Here is a 13,950-nt window from a genome sequence, read left to right on the forward strand (position 1 = left end):
TATCTGAACATGAACATTTCTGCAAAGAGAAACGGGCTCTGTGGTGATGGGAAGTAGTCAGTGTAAGTGCAAGGCACTGACAAGGCAGCAGAACACTGTGTGGCATCTACGTCGCTGTGGAGAGGGGTAACTTCTAAAAGTGTATCCGAACAGGCTGCTCCATGTTTTCTGTGACCAATCCATACTTTCAGTACAGGCCCAGGCTCAAAGTGTTCTCACTCTGCTCCTAAACCAGCTGAGTTGGAGCTGCTGTTGCTCTCGGGAGACAGGTTAAGGTCAGGAGGACCTTCTGGGGCCAGGGTGCTGACAGCCTTCATCACAGAGCAGCCAACATCAGCTGTCATTTCAAGCTGGATTTGACTATGTCCTCTGAGGACTCAAGAAATATCTGAGCAGAAGAGCTCCAGATTACAACTAAACATGTGCTACACTTTGGACAAATGGCAAGTTCCTTTGTAATTATGGGTAAAATGGTATTTCTATAAATGGAATGGTATTGTATTTCTAACGTATCAAGGGATGGGAAAACACTACATTTAAGGAACTGTTGTGGTACATGACTTCTGACATCTCCTATTCCATGTATCTGGATTTTGACCTAACAGGCTTGTTTAATTCAGTCCTACATAGTGCTAAGAATTCCAACACTGCTTTACTCTCTAAGGGGTTTGCCTGGAAATTCTGACTTCTGATCGTCCCAGTCACCACAGGGAATTAAATGCTGGCGGAGCTCATGGAATTGCTACAGGACACCGAGTGCTCCACTAAGAGAAGCATGGTGCAGTCCCTCCTCTCCAGACCCCACACACAAATGGGCCCACGCACCTGGCATGCACAGACATGTGAAGCCTCCGATCTTATCCAGGCAGGTGGCATCGTTCTGGCAGGGGTCCGAATGGCACTCATTGATGTCCATCTCACAGCGAGGCCCTGCATAGCCCTTCAGACACTCGCAGTGGAAGGCGCCGTCTGTGTTCACACATTTTCCTGCATGCTCACAAGGATTGCTATTGGCTGGAAGAGACAAGTGTCAGTTCTGGGGATCAAAGCACTTGACAGATTTTCCCTAAATGTGAACTTCAGACAAGGATCACAGTGTCAAGGCAAGACCTTTTAAAGTCTCACTCTCAATTTTCTATTTTCTTCCTTAATGTCAAAGAAGATAAAAGACTAGGGGAATTTCAGTTTTCATGCATGTCTGTGATGCCAAAACTGTCAATGACATAGGGCTTAGAAGTAAGAACCAAGTGCAGACCTTCTATATATTCCCAGAATGGAATACATGGTTATGTTGGAAAGGTTAGTTGTAGATACTGAGGAGATATTAAGAGAAATCTGAGTTCAGAGTATAACATGCTTCTAGACTAGAATGTGATTTAAATACTTGCTGAGCTCAACAGATACAGGGAATAGAAAGAGTTTGTGTACTCACCCATGGCACACTCATCCACATCTTCTGTGCAGTCAGCCCCTTTGTACCCCTGTGGGCAGGTGCAAATATACTGCCCATTCAGGGGGTTGGTGTCACACAGCGCCCCCTTGTGGCAAGGATTGCTGATGCATGCATCATCCAGATGACATAACAGACCTGTCACAGGGTGGGGCAAAGAAGAGCAAAGAGAAAATGTCTCTCACTTGAGGAAGAGCTTTTCCCTTTCACCAAGGAGGAAAAAAAATCTTATGACAGGTTCTTGAAAAGCAAACTTGGAGATTTAGAGGCAATTTGCCTGCTCCTACCGTAGGAACATGCTATAGCCATCAGCAAAGCAATTAGCTGCCCCAGACCACCCCCGTGCTTTGACCCTGATCCCTGGACTAGACCTCTCCTGCAGAGCACAGCTATATACAAGCAAAGCACAGATACCCTCCAGAGAGTATGCCAGACTTGGCAAATAAAAACCCAGGATGCCTAGTTTCATTTGAACTTGAGATAAACAAGCAACAATTTTTAATCTAAGTATGTCTCAAATATTACATGTATCCTATATTTTAACTGGCATCCTGCCTCTCCCAAATCATGTTACTGGTAATTATGGGGCACTAGTGTTTCACTAGCCTAACAAGGAAAAAGCAACTGACCATTTGCTAAAGCAGCCTTTTTATAGTAACAACTTTCCTGGCTCAGGTGCCCCCAGGTCTCTGCAGATATTACTAGGCTTCCTATTTTGCATCTTTGACATAGGAACTGGATTTTCCAGTCTGCAATTAATGCAAGAACAGGTAACCAAGGCTTTTTCCACAAAGCTTGAGGTGGAGCTTTTGGAAAGGAACAGATATAAGACTTTTTTTTTTCAGAGAAGTTTTTGCTGTAGGACGCGTGTGCTCGCCAGGAAAACAGAGAGAGACAGAGAGACAGAGAGACAGAAAGTGAGAAGTCACCCCCCAGGGGGGATGGTCACACGGCAATCCCTTCTCCTCCATTATCCTCTCGGGATCTTGGGTACCATGCACACGTGCCCAGCTTGAGTTTAAGCCACTGGGACTCGAACAGCGGTTGACTACATGGGAGTCCAGCGACATAGCCATTACACTAACTGCTGGTCCCAGATATAAGGATGTTTCAAAGCTGCTGGGCAGAAAGTCTCTCAGCCAAACTGTCTTCTTCCATCAGATTTCTTCATACAGTGCTCTCCTAATCCCAGGACCAGAAGTTGCTGAACTGGGAGGCTAGGGCAATGTTAACCTTGTAGTCTGTAACATTGCTCACTTAAGTGGGAGACCGCAGAGGGTAAGAGATAGGGAATCAAGGATGGGGGAAAAAAAGGCAAAACCTACAGGAAATAAGAAATGGAAAATTATTTATTGATGATGACATGCATGTTGATGTGCTTGATTGAGTCAATATACAGTGTACTCTGGATGGAAAATCTCACTTTGTATGCTGTAATGATGTACAGTGAATGAATGTAAATCAATTTAATAAATAAAAAAAAAAAAGGAATGCGTCCATAGACACTGAGGGTTGAAATGCACTTAACACATTTTTCTCCTGCCACATGTAAATAGGTTATTTCTTCTTAAAATGAAGTCTGTGGTTCCATTTATTACTCTTTTTGTCTTAATTTCTGAGGGGCTTTTCAGCTTAAATTCTTAAGGAGTTTAGCAGATGCTCCAAAGGCAATAGTTACTAATTTTCCTTCTTTTGGAATGAAAAACTGACATACACAGAGTTGAGGTGAGAGTCTAAGAAAGAAGACTAACTTAGTAGCGCTCTGACCAGCAGATTGTTTTTCCAGAAGAACAATTCCTCCATGTAGTAACTCGAATAACACAGCTATGAGATGAAAAAGAAGGCGGGAGTCCTGCTCACCCGCCCCTTCCCTGCCTCCGGGTCTGCTCTGCTGGTCTTACCTGCCTTTCCCTCTGGACACAGGCAAGAGAAGGAGGCCACGCGGTCAATGCAGGTGGAGCCTGGGGTGCAGGAGGCGAAGGCGCAGTCATCGATGTTCTCACTGCAGTCATCTCCACTCCAGCCATTAACACACACACAGCCGTAGCCACCATTGCGGTTGGTACAGGTGCCCCCGTTCTGGCAGGCATTGGGTTGTAACAGACACTCATCCACATCTTCTGTGCAGAACTGTCCTTTGGGGGTAAAAGTGACTTTGATTAGGGCCCTTAAGTTTCAAAGGATGACTACCACACCACCCCTGCCTACTCTTCACCTTCATGTGACCTGCCTGAAATTACAGCAAATATTGCTCACAGCAGAGCAGGCCCTCACATGAATGTTAAGGCCACCTTAAGTCATCCAGGCAAGTCATTTCAAAATGAACAGTGGTAGCCGCTCCTAGAAATGCTGACAAAGTGAGAATTTCACCAGCATACCAGAGAAAATAAGACCGTAGGATCCTTGCCTCACAGGAATAATATACAAAGGAGAATGTCAAGGAGAGGAAAGTCTAAGAGACAAGTAATGAAATGGGTCAATGAGAAGCAGATTCTGTGTTAAAGCTTTAGGGCTCCTGTTCAATTTCTGACTGAATCAATATCAATATCCTGGTGTTAATAGCATACAATGGTTTTGTAAGATGACGTTACCACTGAGAGGCCCTTGGTAAAGGATACAGAGTATCTCTTTGTATTAAGTCTTACAACTGTGTGTAAAACTATAATTATTTCAAAATAAAAAGGTTAACTTTTAAAAATGTTAGGGCAAACTCACCCCAGGGGTGTGTGTGTGTGTGTGTGTGTGTGTGTGTATGTGTGTGTGTGCCCACGAGCCTGAGAAGAAAATGGAGAAGGGATTACTACGTAATGGCCATCCCTCCAGGAGGTGATTTCTCACTTTCTGTTTTTCTCTCTGGTGAGTGCATGCACCCTGTAGCAAAAATCTGTCTCAAAAAAGTTAGGGCAAGCAAAAATAGAAAGAAGAAATTAAAGACAACAAAAAGCTTTGGTTAAGTACTGCTAAGTTTGAGTCTTAAACTGAAAAACATGACAGGCGCGTGTGTGTGCATGCCCAAAATCCTAAGAGGAGAAAGAAGGAGAAGGAATTGTGACATGGCCATCTCGGAGAGGAGAGGTTTTTCTCATTTTTTCCTGTCTGTCTCTCTTTCTCTCTCTCTTCCCAGCCAGTGCATACACCCCATAGCAAAATAAATAAATAAATAAATAAATAAATAAATAAATAAAACAGAAAATGCCAAGGCTCTCCCTAGTCCCCTGAATAGTTTCAATGGGCTCAGCTAATATCAAAGAGTCATCAAAAAGTTTATGAAAAATGTGTATTATGAAAAGAAGACTGCATGAATTTCAAAAATATTTGCACCAAAATGAACTTCTATTTTTATTCATTTGTCCGTGAGCTTTCTGAAGTGCCCTCCTATTTGCAGATGGTGGGTGCGGTGCCCCACTGTGCAGCCATCACTGCTGGCAGAGGCTAGCTGTAGCTGACTGACCACCTGGTCTTTTCTCCTCTCTAACCAGCACCTTCACAACCACAGAGCCAGCAGCACTCTAGCACACTTATTTGGTTACAGACTGCCTCCCACTACTTGGTTGCAAGCAACTGCAGCTTAATGGTTTCTTTCTTCTTTTTGTTTTTGTTTTGTATTCTCAAAGAGCCCACTGCCTACGATGGTAGGATGAGTATGTGGCTGTCTCTAGCACCCTGTGCTCAGCATCCCCTTTCTGATTCCTCATTCCATCCATACAATATTCCTGAAGGTACCACCCTATCTTTACATGATCACACCCTCTTGGCCATAGCTGACTGAACCAAGTTATATCACTGTGTCTCTTTCTCAAATTATTATTTTTTAAAGAATTATTTATTTTATTTATCATTATTGGGTTTTTGTTTGTTTGTTTTGGGAGAGGTTTTTGCTATAGGGTGTGTGTGCTCACCAGAAAGACAGAGAGATACAGAGAGATAGGAAGTAAGAAATCACCCCCCAGAGGGGATGGCCACACTGCAATCCCTTCTCCTCCATTCTCCTCTCAGGATCTTGGGCATGCACGCACACACGTCCAGTGTGAGTTTAAGCCACCAGGTCTGGGACTTGCACTGCAGTCAGCTACATGGGAGTTCAGTGACATAGCCATTACACTAATTGCTGGTCCCTCATTATTGTTATTTTTTAATTTGACCAGAGCAAAACACAGAGAAAGAGGGAGAAAATGAGAAAGCAAGCCACCAGGTCCAGGCTGAATCGTGGTTAGCCATGTGGGAATCCAGCACCTTTTACCACCACACCATCTGCTGGCCCCTTTCCCAAATTATTGAACTAGAAATATGTGCCATATGTCCTTCCCCCCCAAAAGAAAAGAAAGAAAGAAAGAAGAAAGAAAGGAAGAAAGAAAGAAAGAAAGAAAGAAAGAAAGAGAGAAAGAAAGAAGAAAGAGAGAAAGAAGGAAGAGAGAGAAAGAAAGGAAGAAAGAGAGAAAGAAAGGAAGAAAGAGAAAGAAAGGAAGAAAGAAATGAATGGCTTACACAGAAGTGTTAAGGGTAAATCCAGACTTGGAAAGAGAAAATCAAATCATGGTGGCATTCAAGTTCCTGGCTCCAGTTGTTTGTAAAGCCCAAGTTCTCCCGAGCCCGCTCAGTGCCATAGTCATTCTGAGAGACAGCACTTGCAATGTCTTCCTGATTTGAGATGAAGTTCTGTTCATTGCAACCCAGAGTATTAACTGATAAACAGGGAGGGGAGTAGTGAGAGGGGAAGGCAGGGAGGGAGAGAGGAAATGAATGAATGAGGGAGGGAGGGAGGGAATTTGTAAGTGAGACTAGGAGGGCAGGAGTGAGGCAGTAAGAGAGGGAGGGAGGGAAGGAGGGAGAGTGGGAGTAGACTCACTGGCAATCATCTCCCCCAAGGAAGGTGATGTAATTTATTACAGAAACTTCGCTCCCTTACGAGTGACAGCTGTGTTATTAGGAGGCAGGTGGGATTGAGAAATAAAAACATGACTAAGAAGTAGGTGAAGAGCTGCTATAACCTGGAAAATTGCTGAGTCTTGTTTGTACACCTATGCTAACTTAAGTATCTATGCTGCCCCTGAACCAAGCCCCCTTGTTGAATGGGAGCAAGTTAGAAGTTGTTTTTCATTATTGAGGCTCTGTAATAATTCTGAGTATAAGATACTGCATATTTTTGAATATTGTTATACATTTTTATGCATTATAATACCCAGATATTGACATATTGTAGTAAGACAGGTTGGACACAGAAGCCAAAGCTTGAAATAGAAATGTGGCACTCTTGAGAAATTGTACCAATAGCTATTGATTGGCTACTGTGAACTAGGCATTGTGCTTGAGTGTCACAAAGATTATGCCATTTATAGGTGAGGATGAAAGCTACAAGAGGTAAAAACAACTTGTTTGTGCAAGATGATGAGGGCAGGAAAGCCAGGACTTGGTTAGGCCGGGGTTCCCTGACTCTAAATTCTTAACAAAGATTGGGATGTAAACCCGACCACAGCAAACCACCTCTGTGGTGTCTCGGGTTTCCCAAGTGCACACAAGCGTGGGGAAATGGAGAGGATGGAGGAGGTGAGGACTGAAATCATCACTCACAAGGCTACATTACTGGAAAAACTTGTGGCTGTAAACTACTGTCCAAAATGGAAGAGTATTTTGGGCTGGTGTTCAGTATATATTTTTTTTAATGACATTGACTCTTAAAGATTAGATGCCTTCACTGAACACCTCAGGACCCTGTATTTGTTAGATACTCTTTGTTAGCGACACAAAACTTGGAGATGCAAAAGCATTCTGGCTTATGAGGAATTTTCTTACAAGATGGATCATCTTTGCCTAAGGTTCAGGCTCCTTTCTTCAGAACAACATTCCCTCTCTACACCATTTTTCTCCCTATTACAATTCTATCAACTAGTTCTAAAATTCAGAATGTAGAAAACAGTAAACAGTGGCCACTACCACTGCTTGTTCCAAAACTCCCAACGGAACATCTGCTCAGATACTGCACTTTCTCCATGTCTCCACACTCTTGGCATAGCAGAAAAACAAAGCAGAATCTTAAACGTAAGAAAAGCTTAGAGAGGTAAATTTTCTTCCCACATTCACAAAGCTGGTGAAGGAAGGTGCTGTCATTCAGCCCCCAAACAGTCTGACTCTAAATCGAAAGCTCTTTTACAGCTGCACAGTTGAATATCCAGCCTAGATTTGCCCAACAAGATCTACTGGCTAGGTTCCTGGTTCCAGAGTCTAAAAGCACACTAGAAGGCATGGATGAAGGAAATGATGAAAGAACACCCATAATAGAAAGAAACGAGGGCAGAAGGTGACTAGGTATTAGGATGGAAAAGGCTTTTGGCAATCACCTAGAGCCATCAGGTGTACGGTCTCAGGTCACTTGACTTTTCCCACTACTCCATAGCAAGAAAGCACCAGTCTGGCCTGCAGGGAGAAAGCTTACTGAGAGAGGTCAGGTTAGATCTTAAAGATACCAAATGACTGGGTGATACTCTTTGGCTAAAGTTTAATAGAAGAAATGGTTGGAGGTGATTCGATTTAAAATTTCTTTTAAATTTTAAAAGGAATTATGAGCTTGAAATAAGAAGCAAAGGAAGGTAGAGGAAGACATGTCTGAAGATTAGTCAGGTAGTAGAATAAAGAAGGTCTAAAATCAAACGTCTTTCTGACAGTAGGGAGAGGAGAAGAGAGCACAAAGTTATGAGCTACCTAGCAAATAAAAGCCTCTGGTGAAGAGGGAGAGCTGTGTTGTTTCCATGCCCTACCCAGCTACTAAATCTTCAATTTAAACAAGTCTCAGCGTGTATCATCATCTGTGTCCACACACAAGTGCTGCTGGTGAACACCAGAATGCGTTGCACAAATGTCAGGCAAGTTTTCAAGGGCAGTAATTAACCCGCTGAGTAATTTCCACCTGCCAGATACTGCAGGCTCCTGCCCTTTAACATCAGGAAGAAGGCAGTGAACTACTTAAGCCCTTTCCATACCTAAGGCCAAAAGAGAAAGAAATAATTTGTTTTTTAGAAAGTACTCTCTAATGCCACTATGAGCCTGGACAAATCGGACGTGAAATGAGATGCGAACCAAATCCTTGACTGGCACCTGAAATGCTCAGGGCCACCTATAGCACTGAACATTTTCTGAATGATCACTTTCATCGAGTAAACGTACTCAAATCCATACGTCTCCCTCATTCATCTTACCCTGGCCACAATGGCTTCCTGTTCATTCCTCATATACTAAGTTTGAGTTTCCTACCTCAGAGCCTCTGCATTTGCTGTTCTCTCCACCTGAAACATTCTTCCCCCCTCTTGTCTAAGTAAATGGTTAATTACTTCTCATTCCTCACCTTATTCCTGAATAACTTAAGGAGATATCCAAATGCAAATCTGAGTATTATTTTCCACCATTACATCTATTCCAACCACTCCATTCCTATCATAAATTAAAACTGTTCATGAATGTACTCTCAACAGTCTCTAGTCTCTTCCCCCACTAAACTACAACATTCCCTGAGGGCCAGGACTGTGTCTGCCATTTACCTGGGTGTGCAAGCCAGGCATGACACTAGACACTTGGCATCAGTGGTCAGACAGCCCCTCAGACTGCAACTAATCTAACATGCTCATTCTACCGATGAGGAAACCAGGACCGAGAAGAATACTGATTTGTCCAGTTTTGCACAGTCAGGTAGAAGAAGAATTAGAAATGAAAATGGTGCTGAAAAAGACTTAGGTGGTATGAGGCTGTTGCAGCTTAAGTGAGTTTTCAAAACAGAGAAGGGGAATATCATCTGACTGTTGAGGGACAGGGCAGGATTGAGACACATAGAGAAGAAGAAGACAGCTCAGTAGTGCTGCAAGTGAAAACGGTGCTCCAACCCTCTGTTAGTGAAGTAAGCACCCTGTGTTAGTCTGGTGGGGGTGGGTGTAGGGTCACTTTCACGCTCATCTTTTCTTATTGCTCCATCCCACAGCTTTAAGACCACAGTAAGATTACGGACACAGCCTATGGCAGTAAATATAACAGAGAGAACCTAGGAGATCTGTACCAAAATGAAAACCATGACCTGGGCCTCATTAGCATCCCGTTCCAGCCAAGTGAGCCGTGAACCTCTAAACAGACACCATTTATGAGCTGTAACGCACAGGGTTACAAACATCTCATTATGGCTCTCTCAAGGTACCACAAACAAACCATCAATCTGACTTGGAGTGACTGAGAAAAGGGAAGAGGAGGACAATAAAAGGAAAAAAAAAAAGAAAAGAAATGAAATGATTACTGAGCCATAGCACTACATGAAGAAGCCTCCACTCTTCCCAGTCATCTCTCAACTGTGAAGTCTGTGGGAAAAAGTTTTATCACATGGATAGTCCTGTTAAGGGTCAACTCTCAATGTAACAACAATCCCTACATAAGGAACAAATAAAAAATTAGTTTGACTGGCCCTTGCCCTGACCCTACTACCTTCTCTTCTATAGTTAAATCAAGAGAATTCAGTTGATATATCCATCCAACCACCAGTCACTCAAGCTTCTGAGTTCTCGAGTTCCATATCTTTCCATAGCATAACAGCATTCTAATAACCTCTACTGCACAGAACCTCCACTCTACACACAGATTTTTCTATCTCACTGTTGAATTTAAACGAACAAAGGAGGGTCAGCTGCATAGCACAGAAGTAATATGCTGCTCAGAGGAAGCTGGATTCCACTTTGCCAAACACAGGTTCAGATCTCCAGATTGGCCAGGCATGTGCACAGGTCTCAGAACTCTAAAGATCCAGGGAAATCACAGTATGATGAGACCCTATGGAAAGATGCTTGCTCTTTCATACCCTCTAACATTTAAAAAAAGACAGGGGCCAGCAGGTGATGCAGAGGTTAAATTCCACATGACTGGCTGTGCAGTTCGAGTCCCAGACCTGGCATATCTTGAAAATCACGCAGAGCATGTGTGCATGTGTGCCCAAAACCCCAACAGAATAATGGAAGACAAGGGATTGCAATGTGGCCACTCCCCCACCCACAGAATGATTTCTCACTTTCTCTCTCTCTCTCTTTCTTGGGAGTGTACATGCCCTGTAGTAAAAACTGACAAAAAAGAAAACAAAGATAAACAAGGACAAACTTGACTCTTTCTATCTTCTAGGACTGAAGGAGGTGGAGATATTCCATGTAAGCAGTGGCATCTACAGAGCCTGCCTACTCTTCTTGTCATAGCTCAAATGCTGCTTTCTCAGACATCACCTGCCTACACTAAACTCTATTAGTTCTGACTGTTAATATGTTCTCCTGATACCTTCTATTTTTCCTGCAAGGCATTTATTACAATTCAATTTTTTAGAGATTATATTGTTATAGGGTATGTGGATTCACTGGAGAGATGGAGAGAAAGAAAAAGTGAGAAATCACCCCCCCCACCCCAGAGGGGATGGCCATCCTGCAAGCCCTTCTCCATTCTCCTCTTGGAATTTTGGCCATGCACGCATATGTGCCCAGTGTGATTTGAGTCCTGCCAGGTCTGGGACTCAAACCTGTGGTCAGCCATGTGGAAGTCCAGTGTCTTAACCACTCTGCCACCTGCTGGTCCCCAATTCAAATCTTTATAAATAAACTACATAATTTGTGTCTGTGCTTTTCTCCATTGTCTTCTTCATGGACAACACATCCCAAGAAGATATCATGAGGGTAGCTTTCATCTTCCAGTGAATCCCCAACACATGAAACAGCACACAGTGAATGATATTTATTGAGACGTTCTCAAATACTATGTTAAGTGAATGTTTATCTGCTCTGTCTTCTCTTATGTAATCTAAATCCCCAAATAATAGTCTTTCAACTCCCCTTTCTCACAGCAACAAGGGAGTCTCTATTCTGTTCGTAACCGAAGTTTCCACCACCCCCTAGTCTCCACCCACCAGTCAACACACAGATTCTCATCACTCCCACTCCCCTGCCCCGTCACTAAACTCCATCTCATGTATACACACTCATTCACTCTGCCTTTGCCCAGTAGTCTTTCAACTATGTCTCAAAGGAAGCTCTACATGGTGGTGGGCACCTTGCTTCTTTAGCTGAAACCTAAGCTTCCTCTCAAGCTCCTGTCCCAGCCAGTAGAGCTCCTGGGGTCCTCCTCTTCCAAAAGCTGCCATCAGCAGTAAACAAAGAGAGGAAGGTTCAATTTTCCATATATTCCCTAGTCCCAATATAGATTAGGGAAGATGTATTAAACTAAAAAATATATGTATTACTACCAGGTACCAAACACGGTGATAAGTATTTTACACTGTCAGTGAAATATAGTGTTCACATTAATTTGTCTAGTTTTATAGATGTGGTACTGATCTGCTCCATGCTGAAAGAAAGTAAATATTTTAGGAAAGTAAGAAAAGACTGAATAATAGGCATGAATTTGGAAAAAATGAGAGTGAGCCAGAACAACTGAAAAATTTAATGCTCTAATTCATTCCTTTATTCATTAATTCACCCATTAATTCAACACACACAAACACACACACACACACACACACACACACACACACACACACACACACACATTGTGCCAGACCCTGACCTATACACCCTGGAATCAGAATGCTCAATCAAAGAGCCATAAGTTCTATCCTGTAGAATGTACATGCAAATGCCAGCTTTATAACCAAAGAAACAATGATAGCACAGGGCAGGGGCTTTAATAGATACCTGCTTCTTGTGGCACTGGGTCACAAGAAAAACACCCTGTAAGTGAAAGCCTGTAGCATACGCAGGAGGAGTCAGCTAGGTTTTGTAAGAGTGTGCTTGTGTATGAGAGCATGTGCAGAGATGGAGGTAGGAGACAGAGTATTTCAGGCAGAAGGAACTGATGTGTACAGGCGTGAATAGAAGAGAGAGCATGGCTCATTGGAGTCAATGAAAAAAAATCTCTGTAGCTGAATTACAAGGCCTCCATTAGTGGAGAAAGATGTGGCTAGAGGGGGAGTTTCATGCAGAGCCTTAAAACAAGGAGGACCCACTGAGCATTTTAAGTAAAGAAACAACTGGATCTGATTTGTGTTTCAGAAAGCCCACTCTGCCACAGTGGGCTTTCTGAGGAGAATGGACTGAACTCCATCTCACCCCTCCAGGTCAACAGCAATTTAAAGCACTGGGGAGTCCCAGGCTCCTGTGGCCGCTATAGCAACGAGAAAGTCTGCAATGCATCTGGGGCAGATTCTGGATGCAGCCACACCAAAATGTATCCAGGCTCAGCCAGTATATGGAGAGCCCAGGAAGCTGGGCCAGTACCAGCATTCAGAAGGATGACCCCTGGCACAGAGAGAAAGTGGAGCCAAGCCTCAGTGCCCTCTGCTAGGAGGCCCACTCTCTGGCTTCCTTCCCACTTCTGTAGGCTGCTGGGCTGTTAAGGCAGTTTACATTAAAAATAATAATAATAATAATAAGTCCCTCACCTCACCGGCAGGAAAAACTACAGCCAGGATGAAAATAAAGAGACCCAAAGAGCATGACCTTCCTTATTTATGCATACATAGTTTCTCTGTGTACAATGAAAAAAAATAGAAAAAGGGACCTATTACAATATTCTGCAACATAAAAGATGGAGAAAATATCACTTAAGATGTAGATGAAATGCATACTGTGCAAAATATTCACACCCAAATCACAGACACTTAGAAAAGCTTGGTTTTGTGCTCTCTCCACATTTAGACACATGCAGAATCTAAAAAGGGGAGGGTCATATTACAGGACATCACACTCTAATGAAAAGGACTGAGAGCCAGAGGACCTAGGTGAGATGAGTACAGGAAAATGCAAATGCTATAAAAATCAGGGTCAGAAGCCATAAAGAGCAGAACTGACAAGGAAGAAAGACAAGTTCATGTTATAAAGAGGAAGCTTAAGACTCTCTCATAGTATGCAGAGCAAACCAAAGTATCAAGAGATGAGATTTCGGCTTCGGTGAAGAACAACCGAAGAGAAAATGCAAAGATAATAGGTTTCAGAGCAAGGGGGGCAAGTGCTATACCTAGCAAGAAGAAACACCCATTTGACAATGCACTTCCCTATAATACCAGGAGAAGCAGAGGAAAAATGATGAGATCAATTTGTGAACCAAGAATTCAGAATTTAGTCAAATCACCATTTATGTATGAAGGCAACTAAATCAAAGAGGTGTTTCAAATATCCCAGAGCTTCATAAGTATGACAACAGGCAACTTTTCTGAAAAATAATACTCAAGGGTATGATTACTTGACTGAAAATTTCATCAAAATAGGGAACCAGCATAATGGCTATGTCGCTGGACTCCCACGTAGTCGACAGTGGTTCGCGTCCCGGACCCGGTGGCTTAAAACTCCCACCAGGCGCGTGTGCGTGCGTGCCCAAGATCCCGAGAGGAGAATGGAGGAGAAGGGATTGCGGTATGACCATCCCCCCGGGGGGTGATTTCTCACTTTCTGTCTCTCTGTCTCTCTCTCTCTCTGGCGAGCGCACGTGCCCTATAGCAAAAAAAA

At 43.1% G+C, this 13,950-nt stretch overlaps 1 protein-coding gene across 2 annotated transcripts in view; it reads right to left on the reverse strand.

Annotated features, from left to right (window-relative positions):
- Positions 1-13,950, reverse strand: part of LOC102479715 (notch receptor 2) — a 187,186-nt gene that overhangs the window by 52,192 nt on the left and 121,044 nt on the right. For both annotated transcript variants that reach the window (XM_027767380.1, XM_027767379.1), the window contains exons 6-8: positions 3,352-3,585; positions 1,433-1,588; positions 826-1,014 (exon numbers count right to left, since the gene is read on the reverse strand). In XM_027767380.1, the coding sequence (XP_027623181.1) occupies positions 826-1,014; positions 1,433-1,588; positions 3,352-3,585 (579 nt within the window). The remainder of the gene's footprint in view (positions 1-825; positions 1,015-1,432; positions 1,589-3,351; positions 3,586-13,950) is intronic.

The sequence above is a fragment of the Tupaia chinensis genome, unplaced genomic scaffold (genome assembly GCF_000334495.1).
Source record: "Tupaia chinensis unplaced genomic scaffold, TupChi_1.0 Scaffold144247_1, whole genome shotgun sequence".
Classification (NCBI taxonomy): Eukaryota; Metazoa; Chordata; class Mammalia; order Scandentia; family Tupaiidae; genus Tupaia; species Tupaia belangeri.